Consider the following 19,509-nt stretch of genomic DNA (forward strand, 5'->3'; position numbering starts at 1 on the left):
ATTCTGTAGAAAAATATAACCACAAATTGTTCTTGTTTGCTTCTTTTTTTACAGTACTGTGTATACTGAACTTTACTGTATTTACCATATACAGTACTGAAACATCTCAACACGTTATCACGGTATGTTTCACAAAACGTACCTGTTTTCCAGTCGGAATGTCCTTATTATGGATGAAACTGTGAAACTGCTTAGATAAGGATGGACTCTCTGCCCAGCTTCCCTCATAGTCAGGCCATGCTTTATGAAATGGTCCACCAAAGTTGCTCTGTCATCCGAAATAATGGTCCTTGCGTGGTCTCTTCGACCACGTCCTCCCCTCTCTCTCTGTCTTCCTCTAGCTCTCCCTGCCTCCATGCTTGCAAAGTTCTCAAAATGGCTTAACTGAGGCCTTTTTGTAGCTGGCTGATTGGTGTTCAGTTTTGTAAAGAATTTTTTTGTGGTGTGTGTTTACATCTTTTCAATTAACCAATGTGTGTTGTATTTTGAATAGATGTGTTTTCCCAATGGTACCCTGAGATTTAATTTTTGAACTCATTGAATTTTTGAAGTGTCTTATGTATGAAATAGTGTGTAGTGTCTAGGAGCAAGTGTGTTGCAGAAAGGAGCAAGTGTGTTACAGAATTGCAACTAAAGTGCAAAGCAGCGCTTTTGTTTAAGGTATGGTTAAAGTTATGTTACTTTGGTTTAAGCATGTGTCTATAGTGTTCAAGCAACGGGCCAAAACTGTAACACAAACATCTGAGAAGCCGTCATCGGAAACGGTTTGGAAAAGGGCAGGCACTTGGAAAAAAATACCTGGCGGGTGATTGGATGAACCACCTGTCTATCACGTCCGCCAATGTTATTTTGAACAGTCTCGGCCGTCACACACACCTAAACCACGCCTGTAGCTGCCAGTAGTTCCTCACAGGACGCTGATTGGTTCGGTCAACCGTAGAGCTGCAAATCGGTTAACAATTCATAGATTAGTGGTCAACTATTAAATTAATGGCCAACTATTTATGATAAGTGATAAATCCATTTGAGTCATTTTTTTAATGAAGAAAAAGTCAACCTTCTGATTCCAGCTGTGTTAAATGTGAATATTGTTCTAGTTTCTTCTCTCCTCTGGGACAGTAAACTGAATATCTTTGAGTTGTGGGACAAAACAACATTTGAGGACGTCATATTGGGCTTTGGAGGCTTCGTCTGACCAATATCTATGAGGCTGATATAATATCAGAAACAGTTGCCAATGGGTTACTATGATGGTAGTCCATATCGACGACATTTCATTTCTGAGATTGCTCCGGTGCCGCCGGAAATTTAGCCGGATGTCTGTTACCTTCTGCTTTCTTTGTTGGCATTTTAAATCCCGTTGTTTTCTGAGGACTATGGTTAACTGCTCCTCAGATCTCTGCAGGGTAAATCCAGACAGCTAGCTAGACCATCTGTCCAATCTGAGTTTTCTCTCGCACAACTAAGACTACTTTTGAATGTACACATATTCCACCAAAACAAGTTCCTTCCCGAGGCTATTTTGCAGTGGCACCGTCATTGTGTCCGCTGCCCAAGACAATTGTAATTGGTTTAAAGAAATGCCAATAAACCAGAGCACGTTTTTCTCCCATCCCCGAATGCTATGTGGACTAGCCAGACCCTCCTGTTGCAGCGCCGCGGAGGGGGGTGTGGCAATGCAAGACTACCATGGCAGTTACCCACCAAGCCTCATGGCGTGTGTGAATAAAGCATATGGATTTTTTTTTTTTGGTTTGGAAATAACAGCTCTTGTTCATGCACTTTTATCGCCGTACATTTTCACAGAAGTACGTTTTTCTTGTGTTAAACTTCTTTAAATTACTTGATATTGTAGTACTCCTTCCATTCCTGCATAAGTCACATATGTCGGAGCTGTGATGTGGATTCACAGGAAGTTAAGGCTCCGATAGGTCGTTGGAGATTGATGGGGTGATTTTATACTCGAGGGAATGCGACAAAAATAACTGCAAGCGTAATAAAGTAATACAATTTAGACTCCACAGCAGTTAGCCTCAAGATGTGGAAGAAATTGTTACCTGCTCTCTTTCTTAGGGGCCTAGTCACTTCAGATTACGTTTAGACATTTCAGACTGAAAAAAAACAATATAGTATATTGACCATGGTGGACGGTCTAAACCAGTCAACGTCAACTGGTGGCCTGCGGGCCACATCCGGCCCGCCAAAGCTTTAAGTCTGGCCCGCAGAATAATCATGAATTCACAAAATGTAAAGAGGAAAAAATGCGTTCTTTTATTTATCATTTCAAGCATTTAGAGCAAAAACCCAGCCCCCTGTATTTACATCTCTATTCACATGCCGGGATTTTGTGCAGCGATGCCCGAGCTCCACACACACTGCTGAGCCGGCATGTGTGTGCGTTAAAACACGCAGCACCTGACTGGGAACGATACGGCCGCTGGGGCAGATGAACTCACGCTGGTCTCTTTTCTGTAAGTAGGCTACAATAAAACCTTCGTGAGTTAACTCTGTGACACCTGAATTTATTCACAATTATTATGTGTGTTTCTGGCTCCAAGCTGATGCTAAATTAAGTTGAGATTGTTAATTTGTCTATAGCATATAGAATAGATATAAATTTAGGTATGATGCAAATTAGCGACAACAGGCATTCTTGGTAAAATTCTTTACAAAATGGTAAAATTAATAAAACGCATTTTCCCATCTCAGATATGTAGATTTTATTCATGTCACAATGTAATTGACAAATGAATCTTAACAGCAAGAAAGAAAACACTTCTACTCCCCAACATTGACAGTAGCCTTTTTAGGGTTAATCTCGCTTCCGTGAACTGGATGTAGTTCCCACTCCGGCCGGTCCTACGAGAAACCAGTGCTTGCAAAAGGTTCCTAGGTATGTATTGAACGTAAACAAACCGGCATTGGGGGAACACACACACGCTATCTCGCCTGCAGTTGGAATGGAAGGGGTTTGATGCAAATTAGCAACAGTCTGCGTTAAGGAGTTAAAAGTCAATACTTATCAATGCACTCACCTGTGTAGACCGGCATAAACACGTAGAAAGGAATATTTCAATCTGCTCTGTCTGCTCAGTCCACCGCGCTGTTTTACACAAACGCAGCTCTACTCTGCAATTTTTACAAACAAGCTAAAACAAAAGCTGTTTAGTGTACCTAGTTTCTTAGTTTGCCGGGAATCTGGAAATGTGGACAAATTCTTGTAAACCTCACTGCCGGCTGAACAAACCAAACTCTCCGCTTGAGCGGTAAATCTAGTAAAAACAGATACATGTGGACAGATACTTAAAATGCACAGTGACATGTTTACCTGACAGACATTTCTTTCTGCAAGCATTTTCCACCAATCAGGATGCTGCATACTAAAATAATGTTTCCATAATCACAGACTTTAACCATCACTCCTCAGTGAACTGCCTCCTAGTCTGAGATCATTTTCTAGTTAAAGAGCCAGTTATCAGTATGTATGAGTTTGCTCACACTAATGCATGTAAAAAAAAAAAAATAGCATTAATTCAGTAAGAAAGTGGAAATTGTGAACAAGAATAGGCGTATTAGGGATAAATTAATTTTATTCTCTTTATTTGAAAGTCCGGCCCCCCAGAGTGTCTGCTTAGAAAAATTCTGGCCCTTGGAAATGTAGTTGACAACCCCTGGTCTAAACAATGTAAATAAAAACAATAATGTGCAAGCAAATAGGTTCTGATGCCAACGATTTGGTTAAAGTTAAAGAGAAAAGACAAATTAATAAAAGGACTGAAACTCATGGTTTTTCCCCCCCCATCATTTTTATTTTTGTAACAGTCATACCATAATAATGGTACAACAGCATGTCTTAGTGCAATTACAGCCAGTTTAACTGACAACCTTCATTTTTAGGAACTTCAATCTTCTATTTTAATGTTGACATTCACATCAGTATTTTCCTTCCACTGGATCTCAAAACCTTCTCGCCGCAAAGCTTCTTTTAACTTCACCAAAACTCTGAAATTCTGTTTCTGCATTCACGAGGTAGCATTTAGGCTGTGTACATTTCAAGGAGTCTGTTAACGTTAAGTCACTTTGACTGCCAATGGAAAATGTTATGAAACAGAGGACCATTCCCCGGTCTATATGGGGTCTGAGTGTCTGATTCTACATAGAATTGCTTGGTTTCTCCCAATAAATCATGATCTATAGCCTATTCTGGAATACATTTATTAATCAGAACCCACATAAACAAGCACAGCGCTAAGATCAACAATCACCTTTCAGATGCTCAGTGACATCTCAGGCTCTTTATGGGGACGAAGCTTAAGTCAGGAACCATCTGAGGAGACAACCAGACAAAACTGTGACGAGTCACGATTCATACTTGTCTCTTGATTCTAGGTTCAAATATCAAATATAACTCTCCTGATCACATTCCTGCTCCTGACAGGATGCAGCCTTTAAATTTTAATGACCGCCCGAAATACAAACTTTACATTTTTAACTGAGAAAGGCTGAATTATCCCTATGATCAAATCCCCTCGGACTTAAAGAAATACATCTATTCAGGATAAATTAAATTCATACATACCATGTAATCGAGCAAAAAGGGGAGCGGTCTTTAATTATTCCAGGCCATAGTGATGAGGGCTGGGTTTTTATCTGCTCTTTTAGAGCTTAGAGATCTGCGCCTCCTGCCACCTCCGCTGCAGCTCTGTGACAGACAGACCTCATGTGATTTAGCAGGCTGTTCTCATGAACCAGTCCTACATATTGTTTCTGACAAGCACTGTAATTCAAATGTATTTAACATTTATTGCTGAACACACACCACATTGACTGCTGTTGTATAAGAGCACTGTGGACCTCGTAGGAAGGAGGTCAGGGTGGACGTACGGCTCCTATAACAGCGCTTTCAAGCTGGGGAGTCACAGGGAAATCACAAGACTTTCGCTTTACGAAAGTGGCGCGTTATCCGTACGCATTTTGAGCTATCCACATGTATGTCTACGCTGTATACAGCTGATGTAAACATACACACCACGTGACATCGCGTTTTATTGCAAGAACGTGACTTACTGTCGCAAGAACGTCACGCGTGTATTAAAAAAAAAAAGGGGGGTGGGTTTAGGAAAAGAACATTGGGAAAGGCTTTAGTAACACAAAAAGTACTGTGGGGAGTTTACCCTGGAGTCCTTATGTTTTTCCTGCAATGCCCGGTCGCGTCCTTCTGCATCCACCCATGCTGTGCAGTGCCACGTTACATCCACAACGCCCTGCTGTGATGTTCATACGCACAGTATGAACTGTATGTGGTCAGGATCCGGTATTGGAGACTTCACTACTCCGTAGGAAACGATGTGCCCTGCAGTGATGCCAGTAACGAGTTACTCTAATCTGACAACTTTTTTTCAGTAACGAGTGATCTAACGCGTTACTCTTTCCAAACCAGTAATCATATTAAAGTTACTTATCCAAGTCACTGTGCGTTACCATTTGTCATTTTCCTTAGTAAAAATATATAGCCTATAATTTGCTTTCTTCTTGCGTCTCGGGGAGTTAAGTCATATATGCGACAAGTCATGTTTTCAGCATGAGGACAGGTCATGTTTTCAGTATGTGGACAGGTCACGTGTACCACGCAGCGACACAAACGTAAAACAATGTGAGTGAGGAAAGAGATGGAAATACAGTCACCATTTTTAGTTTGTGCCAGCTAAAGACTGCAATATTAAGGTTGGTTGTACACTCTGTGCTGGTGGTGACAAAGTGCTATCTAGCTACAAAAACACTACATTAAATTTGAAGAACCATTTGGAGTCGCAGCACTGCAGTCAAACTTACAGAGCAAGTCCCAGCAAGTGGTGCAAAGCAGAGAGCAGGAAGGCCCCCCCCCAAACAACAAAAGCTGGACTTCAGTGCAAAACCAGTAACTGGGGAGAGTTGAAGAAGTTGGTCGGGCAGTATGTTGTAGAGGAAATGCTGCCCTTAAACACTGTTTAATCTCTTTCGTGCCAAAATAAACAAGATCCCTACTACTGCAACGCTGAACTGCCTCACAGTAAACCGGTTGTCATTTTTATGTTGAGGCTGTGGGAGTGTTGTCGGAAGTTGCTGAATGTAACTAATAAAGTAACTTGTAATCTATTCAATTTTATTTATTGTATCAAATCATAACACGAGTTATTGAGACACTTAATAGAGTAGGTCTTGACCACACTAATTTACAAAGCCCCAACAATTACAGTAATTCCCTCAAGAGCAAGCAGTGCGACAGTGGCGAAGAAAAACTCCCTCTTGGGAAGAAACCTCAGACAGACCCAGGCTCTTGGTAGGCAGTGTCTGACGGTGCCGGTTGGGGATGTGATGAACAGTGGCAATAATAGTCACATTAATAATGGAACCGTGACTTCAAATGGTAGTCGTAGTAGTTCATGTAATATCAGTGCGCTGCAGGGCGTTACAGGATGTAGCGTGGCCCAGCAGAGCATGGATGGACGTAGCAGGAAGCAGCAGAGTTCAGCAGGACACAGCATGACATTGCAGGGCACTGTAGAACTCAGCAGGACCACGGCGACAGCTGCAACCAAGATCTTGGTGCAATCGTTCTCCAAGGAAATACGCTGGGTGAAAAAACATAAGGACTCCGGGGAGTAAACTCCCCAGATGCTAGGATTAATAACAAGCATTTCTGGGATGGGATGCACACAAATGGTAATAGAAAGGGAGAGGAGAGAGCAGCTCAGTGTGTCAAAGGAAGGCATTCCCCGGCAGTCTAGAACTATAACAGCGTAACTATAACGAGACAGGTCATAGGGAGAGGTAGCTTTTTCGGGCTTAGAACTCTCCCCTGCCGGATCGGGATGTGCTGGACTGTCTCCCTCTACTTGTTATATTATTAATCTGACAATTATGAAGAGAAGCAGGTGGGCCTGGTTAGGCGGACGCTGCAACTCCTCACTCCCTAACTATAAGCTTTATCAAATAGAAGAGTTTTAAGTTCATTCTTGAATGCGATTACAGTTTCTGGCTCCCATTCTACTTTTAGAGACTCTAGGTACCACCAGTAACTCTGCATTCTGGGAGCGCAGTGCTCTAGTGGGACAATAATGTATTAGGAGCTCTTCTAGATATGATGGTGCTTGACCATTTAGAGCTTTGTAGGTCAAGAGAAGGATTTTAAATTCAATCCTGGATTTTACTGGAAGCCAGTGCAGAGAGCTAATACAGGAGAAATATGACCTCTTTTTAGTTCTTGTGAGAACACGCGCTGCAGCATTCTGGATCAGCTGGAGAGTCTTAAGGGACTTATTTGAGCAACCTGACAGTAGAGAATTACAATAAGTAACGAATGCATGGACTAGTTTTTCATCATAGTTTTGAAACAGGATATTCCTAATTTTGGCAATGTTACGAAGATGAAAAAAGGCTGTTCTTGAAGTTTGTTTAAGATTGGTGTTGAAGGATATATCCTGATCAAAAATAACTCCTAGATCTCTGACAGTAGTGCTGGAGGCCAGGGCAACACCATCCAGAGTAGCTATATCTTTAGATAATGAGGTTTGGAGGTGTTTAGGGCCCAGCACAATAACTTCACTTTTGTTAGTTTATCAGAAAATTATAGGTCATCCAGAATTGTATATCTTTAATGCACGCTTGAAGTTTAGCTAGCTGACTGGTTTTGTTTGGCTTGATTGACAAGCATAATTGGGTATCATCCGCATAACAGTGAAAGTTAAGTGTTTCCTAATAATATTACCAAGAGGAAACATAAGGAGAATAGAATTGGTCCAAGCACTGAGCCTTGAGGAACGCCATGGCTAACTTTAGCGTACTTAGAGAATTTATCATTAACAAATTGAGATCGCTCAGAGAAATAGGACTTAAACCAGCTTAGAGAGATTCCTTTAATGCCAACTAAGTGTTTCAATCTCTGTAACAGGATTGTATGGTCAGTATTGTCAAATGCAGCACGAAGATCTAGTAAAAGAATGAGACAAGTCCTTTGTCTGCAGCAGTTAGAAGGTCATTAGTCATTTTGACCAGTGCCGTCTCTGTGCTATGATGCTTTCTAAATCCTGATTGAAAGTCATCAAAAAAAATGTTGCCATGTAGAAAAATCACATAACTGATTGGCAACTACCTTCTCAAGGATCTTTGATAGAAAGGGAAGGTTAGATATAAGTCTATAGTTTGCTAAGACTTTAGGATCGAGGGTGGGTTTTTCAGAAGAGGTTTTATCACAGCTACTTTAAATGACTGCGGTACATGACCTGTTAATAAGGATATATTGATCATATCTAGTAATGAAGTGTTTACCACGGGTAATGCTTCTTTGAGTAATCTCGTTGGGATGGGGTCTAAGAGACAGGTAGATGGCTTAGCTAAAGATATATTTAACCTTAATTGTTGAAGGTCTATAGGATAAAAGAAGTCTAAGTATATGTCAGGACTAGTCATTCTAGCGGTCCTGCGTTTAAAAAGGTGAACCGTTAAAAGTTAAGGGCAAAAGGTGATTAATTTTATCTCTAACGGTTATAATTTTATCATTAAAGAAGCTCATGAAGTCATCACTACTCAGAGCTAGAGGAATAGATGGCTCAGTAGAGCTGTGGCTATCTGTCAGCCTGGCTACAGTGCTGAAAAGAAACCTTGGGTTGTTCTTATTTTCTTCTATTAGCGATGAGTAATAGTCTGATCTGGCCTTTCTTAGGGCCTTCCTATAGATTTTGAGACTCTTGCCAATCCAAACGAGATTTTTCCACTTTGGTGGAACACCATTTACTTTCAAGGTTGAGAGATTTGTTTTAATTTGCGAGGTATACCAAGGTGCTAATTTCCTTTTCTTCCTCATCTTCATTTGGAGGGGAGCAACAGAGTCTAAAGTCATTCGTAGGCAGGTTGTAGCACTGTCTATAAATGTATCAATTTGAGAGGGACTAAGGTTAACATAGGTCCTCTGTTATATTAAGGCATGACAGAGTCAAATGCTGTTGGAATATCTTCCTTAAATTTAGCTATAGCACTGTCAGATAGGCATCTAGTGTAGAAGTTTTATCCAATTTAGTATAGTCAGGTAGAAAGAATTTGAGAGTAATTAAATGATCTGATAATACCGAATTCTGTGGAAATATTAAATCCTCAATTTCAATACCATATGCCAGCACAAGGTCGAGGGTGTGGTTAAAACAGTGCGTCACCTTGTGCACACTGACTGAAACAGATTGAATCCAGTAATGAGTTGAAAGCAGTACTAAGGCTCTCATTGTCAACGTCCACATGCATATTAAAATCACCTACAATAAGTACTTTGTCTGATTTAAGGACTAAACATGATAAAAACTGAGAATTCAGATAAAAATTCAGAATATGGACCTGGAGCCCTGTAAGTAATGAATATAATTGGCTGTAATGTTTTCCATTTTGGATGTTGAAGATTAAGAACAAAACTTTCAAACTAGTTATAATTTAGTTTAGGATTAATTAACAGGCTTGAATCAAAGATGGCTGCAACTCCCCCTCCTCGGCCTGAGCCACTAGGAATTTGAGTATTAATGACTGGGAGGAGTCGCTTCATTTAGACTAACATTCTTCATGGCCCAGCCACGTTTCAGTAAGAAAAAATAAATCAATTTTATTATCTGATATCAAATTGTTTACCAATACTGCTTTAGAAGACCGATCTAATATTTAATAGTCCACATCTAATTTTCCCATTTTGTTCTATCGTTGCAGTCGTTTTAATTCCAATTAGGTTGTTAAGTATAGCACATCTTTTGTTTACCTTTGATTTAACCGATCTGATCCGGGGGACAGACACCGTGCTTATTAGACTGAGTGGGCGACTGCTCCAACGGAAGCATAGAGGGGCGCATATCACTGCACCTCCGATAACTAATATCAAACTTGGGGTGTCATGGTTTATGACTGATAAACTCCTATTTTTTGATACGAGAGCAGCTCCGTCCCAGGTGGAATGAATGCCGTCTCTCCTAATCAGACCAGGCTTTTAACTTACTTTGTTACTTTTGATATCAAGTAACCTGTAAAGTAACTGGGGCGACACTGGTGCCCTGCTATACCATGAACTTCCACGACTACCTTCGAAGTCACTGTTCCATCATCTTTAATGGGATGATTGTTTGCCACTGTCCATCACATCCCCAACCGGCCCCGTCAGACACCGCCTACCAAGAGTCTGGGTCTGCTGAGGTTTCTTCCTAAAAAGGGAGTTTTCCCTCGCCACTGTTGCAACAGCCACTACTAATGCCTGCTCTTGAGGGAATTACTGTAATTGTTGGAGTTTTGGAATTTATAGAGTAGGTCTAGACCACACTCTTATCTGTAAAGTGTCTTTACATAACTGGTTATAATTTGATACTATAAATAAAAAAATTCAATTATTTCCTCCACCACTGCTCACCGGAGCGCAGGAGTTGCCGTGTTTGGGGCACAGCACCAGTTGGCAGTGCAGGTAGATGTCACCAGCTTTCCCAGAGAACTGGAACATGTTGAAAGAGAAGACGTTGAATGTTCCCAGTCCGTTTCCCTGCATACTCACTGTCTGGTCAGCGGGGTTCGGGCATCTGCTCAGAAACAGGAAATCACATGATAATGAAATGCATTAGCAGCTGATCCTTACAGTGGACAACGGCGCATTCACTTAGAGCTGGAGTGAATATTTGCGTTTAATTGTGCTACTCTCCTTGCCACCTGCGGTTGTAGAACTGTAGGCACCAGCAATGTTATTTCCGTCAATATGGCTGAAATACCCACTACTGCTGCAGATATGTTGGGGGGGGGGGGGGAAAAAAAAAAAAAAAAAACCCACAAAGCGCTTAATGTCTGAATTAATTAAATCTCCAGATATTTAAAAAATTACATCTGAATGTTTTTTGGCAATAAACCGATGTTAAGCATTGCTTTCAAGTATACAAGACAGATTTTTCAGCATCTTTTCTTTGAGTTTCAAGGTCCTGCAAATTTGATCTTTGCATTGCAGAATCCTGTAATTTCGCTGCAGAATCAAAACGAAAACACCGTGGCCGTGATTGACCCCAAGAGCTTTATCTCACCCGTTGATGATGAGGTCGTATCGCAGACTTGCATTTGGTGATGGCTGGTTGGTCGCCCAGCAGGAGTCGGTCACTATGGAGACCATGTTGTTCAGCCCCTCAGTCATCAGCGTCACCCAGACCTCCTGGTCCAGCACCAGCTCAGTGTCCGGTCCGACAGGGGTCCTGAATTCGCCGTCGGTGTATGCATTCATCATCAGAGTGTAACTCCAAATTCCAGATGCAATCTCCCGCACCACCGAGCTGGAGACACGCATAAAATTTTCAGCAGTCTTAAATTTCAACTATATCGCACGTTAACAACCAGGTGGCGCTACACACACACACACACACACACACACACACACCACACACACACACACCTCTTCGATTTTGAAGGACACACTCGTGAGGTCTGGCACTGTGTACAAGCAGGAGAAGTCGATAATGACTTGTTTTTGGCGGGTGATTATGTCCGCGGAGCCGTTCTGCATCGTGATGGTGTTCTGGTAGATGATTTGGCTTCCGTTGATGCTCTACATTGAGACAGGAACAATGACGGGGTTTGAGTTCATTTAATCACAGCAGTCAGATTCTTGTCATGCTCACCTGTGACATTTACAATCCAGAGAGAGCGAGTCCATATTTGTATCATGCTGTTCATAAATCACATGCATCTTACTATCAAGTGGAAAAATGTCAAGCATATAACTACAATAAGAACTGCGCTGTAATTTGTACCTATTCCTTGTATTTATTACTGTCAGCACCACATGGACTGCAGTTGTATAAGGGTTCAAAGATCTGCGTAGCGTGGTGGATGGTTGGGTCCTAAAACACAGGGTTTTTAAGCACAGGAGTGGAATTTGTGTCCCAGAATAAGTTTAGTGGAAAACACAAGACCTTCACCCAGGAAACTGCAGTTGGTGTCCAGGGAGAACTACTTAAGGGTTAGATCGACTTTTAACAGTTATCGTTCTTGGCGTAGACCGGCATTAGTCTACTTTTACTCTGTGAAGTCACTTCCATACACAACAGGGAAGCCCAAACTGTAGAGAAAATAATTCATGGCCTGGCTGAGACTCTGCATTACTTTGCTGCTAATCTAGAGCGAAGTGATCAGCAAAAACAGGAGCAAAACACTAGGAGAGCACCCACCATGATCTCGGTCCCACAGGTGTTGCTGCAGTCAAAGCTGAAAGTCACCATGTGGGTCTCGTTGTCCATGTGTCCTTTGCAGCTCTCGTCTAGGAGGTGTAAGGTGGTGTAGTCGATGTTTTTGGCGCTGAGCAGACATCCAGCCAGAGTAAGAGTGGCAGAGCTCCCCATGCAGACTGCCGGGTTGCCTGAACACCCAACGGGACAAAAGAAATATGACCACTTCAGTATAGATTTACTATAATTACATCACATCTAGTTTGTGCTGATGTTTGTTACAGTCTTGTGCCAAATCAAATGTTTGGCTTGGTTCCAGGCTTAAAACTTTTGTTGGCATTTTATGAAAACATCAATGAGATACCAAATGGGGAAACTCACTACCGGAACCAGAGTCATTCTAAAACTAGGCAGTCACTGATGGGCTCCATACCTAGTTTTTAAATTTAACACCAATCAGGTGTCAGACTGTGCTCAAAACCACACATCCAGAACAGCAATTCAGCAACTTGCATCTTTTGTGTGTTTCACCAGGTGCTTTTTAAAGTTGTATAATCTTCCATTATCATGCCACGTGTGTTGCACTGTACCTAAAGAGTTTGTTGGTGTGTACTTGGCGGCAAAAAGAGCCCGACAGAGGCAATGGGGTTCACCGTTGTTCTCGTCGCAGAACTCATTATGGCTGCAGTACATCTCCATACAGGAGACCAGAGGGACAGCTGCACACACACAATATAACTTAAAGTAGATCCATTTGTTTAAACTCTACTACTCCTGGAACAGTGTTTTGAGTATTTAATGATTTTATTCAACATCATTAACTTAAGTCTTTACAGTCTCAACTTTAGAGCATCAGACGCAAGTATACTAATGAACAAAACTAGATCAACATTAAACATAAATGTCACATCAATGTAAATTCTGTAACTTTTAGTACTTAGTCTTTTGCTGACAATACTTGAAATGATTAAGTAGAATCAAACTAAACAAACCCTGATCCAAATTTGTAGATATATTTTTACTACACTTGTACTGTAGATACATAATTAGCTCTTTATTTAAAAAGTTGTGTACAGTGATTTTAACCCCAATTAACTATTTTTCTGTCAATAACAGTGAATGACAATCTTACGGCAAACTGTCGGTGACCTCCAGTCGCCCAGTGTGATGTTGGGGTTCAGACCGCAGGTCTTTGCGTAAGCGTCAAAAAACTGGCAGCTGAGAGCGAGGCCTTCCTCGGTCGGGAATTTGCACGAAGTTTCTGCACAGGCGGTTATGTAGGGAGCTGGGTCAACTTGGCTGTGGCAATCTGTGAAGGGTGCCTGCATCAGGAGATTACAGCTGTTCCAGCCATGCAGAGAAGAAGAATGAGAGTCAGTGACCAGTTTTCTGAACAGTAGTATCATCCCTGGGCACATGACAGTGTAATCATTGAAATGTAGGATTCCTGTTTTAAGGATTAAAGGAGTGTTCAGTGTGTTTTGATGGGTCTGTTCTTACTGTTCAGTTGTAATGTTGCAGTTGGTCGTATTGTTGGGTGTGTCGCTGTACAGGACCTGGCAGCTAGGGGGTGAAAAAAATTTACGAAACCTTCCAGGTAGAAAACCGCTGCATGCCATACATAAAATTTAACCGTGACAAGGAACAACTGGATATACTTTAACCTCATTCATCTAACATGCATGTTTGATGCTTTCATATGTAAACACGTTTAACAACGTTTGCTTGGAGAGCCAACGTTCCTATGCCCTATGATGCACAGGAACATTTTCTTTCCTCATATCTAAACCAGATAACGTAACAGTTGCGGTTCTCAACTATTTAGTTAAACACAGTTTTTGTGCAGAGTCACTGTGATCCAGTCTATACAACATTAATAAGCAGGTGATTTCAGTCTGTGCATCACGTTAAGACTAGGTTGTACCCAGCCACACTGGAGGAAGACTTCTCAGTAGCCAGGATGAAGGTCTGACTGGGGTTCATGGGCTTACCACACAAGCCTTCTGCCGCTGTAGTAGCTCCTGGTGAATGACAAATAAAGACAAGTCAGTAGACTTAACCAGAAAGCATGTAATTCTTAAATTCAACTTTGTGAAAAGTACAGCTGCAAAGAATAGTCAATTAGTTGTGAATTATTAAATCGCCAACTATGTTGATAATCAATTAATTAGTCTGATAATTTTTTATGAAATAAGGGCAAAATTCTGATTCCAACTTCTACAACAATATTTACTGGTTTCTTAACTCCTCTGAAAATAATCTACAGACTAATAGTGAAAATTAATGTAAATTGGAGCCCAAGATTTAGTTTTCTGTACCTGTGATTACTGCAGTGTTGCCATCAAAAGAGATTGTGAGCAAAGAACCCATCCGGACAGTAACTCCATTCTGGTCTTTGGAGAACTCCACACCATTGATCAGCTGAGCCGTGGCATTGAGAGTTAGTGTTTGGCCATCAACCTACATCACAGCAGATGAGTGGATGAAACACTGACTCAAACATCACAAATACAGTACAGGCCAAAAGTTTGGACACACCTTCTCATTCAATGCATTTCCTTTATTTTCATGACTATTTACATTGTAGCTTCTCACTGAAGGCATCAAAACTATGAATGAACACATATGGAATTATGTACTTAAAAAAGTGTGAAATAACTGAAAAAATGTCTTATATTCTCTTCAAAAGTAGCCACCCTTTGCTCAGATTACTGCTTTGCACATTCTTGGCATTCTCTTGATGAGCTTCAAGAGGTAGTCACCTGAAATGGTTTTCCAACAGTCCCAGAGGTGCTGAGCACTTGATGGCCCTTTTGCCTTCACTCTGCGGTCCAGCTCACCCCAAACCATCTTGATTGGGTTCATGTCTGGTGACTGTGGAGGCCAGGTCATCTGGCGCAGCACTCCATCACTCTCCTCCTTGGAGAAATAGCCCTTACACAGCCTGGAGGTGCATTTGGGGTCATTGTCCCGTTGAAAAATAAATTATGGTCCAACTAAACGCAAACCGGATGGGATGGCATGTCGCTGCAGGACGCTGTGGTAGCCATGCTGGTTCAGTAGGCCTTCAGTTTTGAATAAATCCCCAACAGTGTCACCAGCAAAGCACCCCCACACCTCCTCCTCCATGCTTCACAGTGGGAACCAGGCATGTAGAATCCATCCGTTCACCTTTTCTGCATCGCACAAAAGACACGACGTTTGGAACCAAAGATCTCAAATTTGGACTCAGACCAAAGCACAGATTTCCACTGGTCTAATGTCCATTCCTTGTGTTTCTTGGCCCAAACAAATCTCTTCTGCTTGTTGCCTCTCCTTAGCAGTAGTTTCCTAGCAGCTACTTGACCATGAATTCGCACAGTTTCCACAACAGTTGTTCTAGAGATGTGTCTGCTGCTAGAACTCTGTGTGGCAGTCATCTGGTCTCTAATCTGAGCTGCTGTTAACTTGCGATTTCTGAGGCTGGTGACTCGGATGAACTTATCCTCCACACACACACACAACGGATGGTCCCAACCCCATTAATGAGGGAAAAAAATTCCACTAATTAACCCTGACAAAGCACACCTGTGAAGTGAAAACCATTTCAGGTGACTACCTCATGAAGCTCATTGAGAGAACATCAAGGGTTTGTAGCGCTTTCAAAAAAGCAAAGGGTGGCTACTTTGAGAAATCTAAAATATAAGACAGGTTTGTCATTTCACACTTTGTTAAGTACATAATTCCATGTGTGTTCATTCATAGTTTTGATGCCTTCAGTGAGAATCTACATGTAAATAGTCATAAAATAAAGAAAACACATTGAATGAGAAGGTGTGTCCAAACTTTTGGCCTGTATTGTACATACATGCATGTAAACAGCTTAGTCAGAATATTGTCTTTTTAGAATAAAGGCAAAAACTGAATATTATGTGCATGTAAACAGTAACTGACTGATCACACCAAGACAATCTAAGATAAAGTTTTAAACAACCACATAACTACATGGTTACTTCCTTTCAGATGAATTGTGGCACCTTACCTTAATTAGTCCCCCTTGTGCAAGATAGATTGATAGATATCGATAGACGTCCAAGGAAGATGTTGAAACTACCGCAATTATTGTCAAGGAGTCCAAAAATGGCACATCTGTACGGCTTCGCTCCCGGAAACTCGCCAATAGTACAACAGTGCCATCTCCTGTCAGTGTGTAAGTACAGCGATCCGGGACCGACTGGATTCTGTTGAAGAAGTCGATGACGGTGGAGCCAGTCACAGTGCACACAGGGGAGGCAGTGTGGACCACACCTGATGGAGATGGAAACAGACAGAAGGTTTATCCTATGTCAACCCATTCTCATGAACGGGTTTGTGACCAGACTCCATTTAAATAAACAGTTATTTTACCATCCAAATACACAGTTTAAAGTGGACAGAAAGAAAAAAGCAAAAGCCATCATGGTTCATCTTTCCACTGTTCCAACAATCGCCACTCTGGTTTGGTTGAAATAAACCCTTAATTGACCCATTTACATGAGATATGCTGGCTCTATACACACTAAAAGTGGGTTTGGTGATGGGGATTTAAACTAAAAGGATCTTACTCTTTAACAAAAAGGTCTCGCTCTGTGGGGATCCTTTCCATAATGTTGTCAGACACTTAGAATCATAAACCGAGCCTGTCCAGGTCACTAAAAAGAAGAAGTTACCCTTTAAAACCAATGCAGTGACACCATGCTACTTCAATCACCTTTAAACTGAAGTATTCTAAAGCACAGAAAACATTTTAAAGGCTGCTTACCTGCCAGCAGGAGGAGCAATGCAACCGGCTTCAACATGATGAAATAGTAGCAGTAAAGTGGCAGAGACCTGGGAGGGAAACAGGTCACATAGTAAGTGGCAAAACACATTTAATCCCTTCAATAACCCTCAGGGGCGTAGCACAAAATTCTTCAACCTGTACAATGGCATTCTCTGTGCTTTTTGGGCTCCAGCCCCGAATGTGGCCCCTATTTTTCGGATATTCAAATACATAACGTGTAAGGGATAGTTTTGATGATTTTATTCTTACTAATGCCTAAATCAAATTGAAACAACAAATAGGAACATGTAAAACGAATGACAAACCAGGGTTGTTATAGTAAACTAGAAGGAAAAAAAAGCAACCCAAAGCAGAGGCAGCAGGCAGAGTAGATATTGATGAATAATAGAATACAAACAAAATGTGTACAGCCAAACAGCAGGTAAAGAAAAAATCCAAAATACGAGAAACCAAAAACAGCGAGGCTAAACTGGTAACTCACAAAGCAGACACTCCAAAATGGGAAAAAAAAAAAAAAAAAAAGACAATGACCTAACAAGGGAAAGACAGAGACTAAATACAGAGGGTAATGAGGTAACGAGAGACAGCTGACACAAGGAGAGGGAAACAGGTGAAACACATTAGGGCTGTGCAGAACAATCAAAAAAGGCGGGAAAACACAGGACAGGAAGTAAAACCAGACAAGACAGACAACTAGACTACCAAAATAAAACAGGAAACCGAAACAAACGCAACCATAACAGATACAGGTCACATAGTAAGTGGCAAAACGCGTTATTCAGTAACCCTCAGGGGCGTAGCACAAAATTATCTATTTATTTTGTTTGTATATGATTTGTATGCACGTACATGCGTCTGAGACATTATATATTTACCACATGAAGAAAGATGGGTTGATCTGAGTAAAACCTGCTTTCTGTTGAGCAGGTTCCAGCCTGCTTCCCTCTACTCACACTATATTATTGATTATATGATAAATAAATCTAATGACTACAAAGAGAAGCAGGTGGGCTGGGTTAGGCGGACGCTGCAACTCCTCACTTCTTAACTATAAGCTTTATCCAAGAGGAGAGTTTTCAGTTTACTCTTAAATTTGGTGACGGTGTCTTCCCCTCGAACCCAGACTGGGAGCTGGTTCCATAGGAGAGGAGCCTGATAACTGAAGGCTTTTGCTCCCATTCAACTTTTAGAGATTCTAGGTACCACCAGTAACTCTGCATTCTGGGAGCGCAGTGCTCTAGTGGGACAATAAGGTACTAAGAGCTGTTCTAGATAGGATGGTGCTTGACCATTTAGAGCTATGTAAGTCAGAAGGAGGTTTTTAAATTCGATCCTAGATTTCACTGGAAGCCAGTGCAGAGAAGCTAATACAGGAGAAATATGATCTCTTCTCTTAGTTCTTGTCAGAACACGTGCTGCAGCGTTCTGGATCAGCTGGAGAGTCTTAAGGGACTTATTTGAGCAACCTGAGTAGTCTAGCCTGGAAGGAACGAATGCATGTACTAGTTTTTCAGCATCATTTTGAGAAAGGATATTCCTAATTTTGGCAATGTTACGAAGATGGAAAAAGGCTGTTCTTGAGGTTTGTTTTAAGTGGGCGTTAAAGGATATATCCTGATCAAAAATGAGCGGTGGTGGGAGCCAGGGCAATACCATCCAGAGTAGCTATGTCTTTAGATAATGAGGTTCGGAGGTGTTTAGAGCCCAGCACAATAACTTCAGTTTTGTTTGAGTTTAACATCAGGAAATTGTAGGTCATCCATGATTTTATATCTTTAATGCACGCTTGAAGTTTAGCTAACTGACCACTTTCATCTGGCTTAATTGATAGATATAATTGGGTGTCGTCTGCGTAACAGTGAAAGTTAATTGAGTGTTTCCTAATGATATTGCCTAGAGGAAGCATATATAAGGAGAATACAATTGGTCCAAGCGCTGAGCCTTGTGGAAAGCTATTGGCTAACTTTAGCGTACTTGGAGGGTTTATTGTTAATGTTAACAAATTGGGATTGCTCAGCAGTAAAAGAAAGGATGGCACTGTAAAGGAAACCATAATTAACAACTTTAATGAAATGAATATAATGCAGTAAGGGCCCTATTTTAACGATATGAAATGCCAAACGCAAGTAGCTTTGTGGGCGGATCCATGGCGCTGTTGCTATTATACCGGCGGGATAAATGACTCTTGCGCCTGACGCAAATCTAAAATGGGTTGGTCTGAAGTAGCTACATTTCTCATAGGTGTGATTTAGGCGTAACGTGCAAGAAACCAATCAGAGCGTTATCTCACATTCCCTTTAAAAGCAGGCTCGCTTGTTCCATGGCAGATTGCCATTGTATTGGCGGATTTGCTAGGCGCACACTCTTAATACATCCATGGGTGCACGCCAAGAGCGGTTCACAGCTGAGGAGTCCAACGTTTGCCATTGAGTTTTCTTTTTGACAAAAAGTAAATAAAGACATGAACAGCGTATTTTTACAGTGTGGTATTAGTACTTTTACTGAAGTAAA

At 41.3% G+C, this 19,509-nt stretch overlaps 1 protein-coding gene across 1 annotated transcript; it reads right to left on the reverse strand.

The window, feature by feature from the left end:
• Window positions 1-3,781: 3,781 nt before the first annotated feature.
• Window positions 3,782-17,512, reverse strand: LOC114556619 (pancreatic secretory granule membrane major glycoprotein GP2). The gene is made up of 14 exons (XM_028579613.1): window positions 17,480-17,512; window positions 16,978-17,045; window positions 16,219-16,484; window positions 14,516-14,657; window positions 14,122-14,218; window positions 13,698-13,760; window positions 13,330-13,538; window positions 12,788-12,916; window positions 12,201-12,388; window positions 11,426-11,578; window positions 11,064-11,308; window positions 10,412-10,574; window positions 4,580-4,702; window positions 3,782-4,327 (listed from the first exon to the last, which is right to left on the reverse strand). The coding sequence occupies exons 2-13, from the start codon at window positions 17,012-17,014 to the stop codon at window positions 4,610-4,612; spliced, it is 1,785 nt and encodes a 594-aa protein (XP_028435414.1). The 5' UTR covers window positions 17,015-17,045; window positions 17,480-17,512; the 3' UTR covers window positions 3,782-4,327; window positions 4,580-4,609.
• Between the last annotated feature and the right edge of the window lie 1,997 nt (window positions 17,513-19,509).

This window comes from Perca flavescens, chromosome 6 (genome assembly GCF_004354835.1).
Source record: "Perca flavescens isolate YP-PL-M2 chromosome 6, PFLA_1.0, whole genome shotgun sequence".
Taxonomy (NCBI): domain Eukaryota; kingdom Metazoa; phylum Chordata; class Actinopteri; order Perciformes; family Percidae; genus Perca; species Perca flavescens.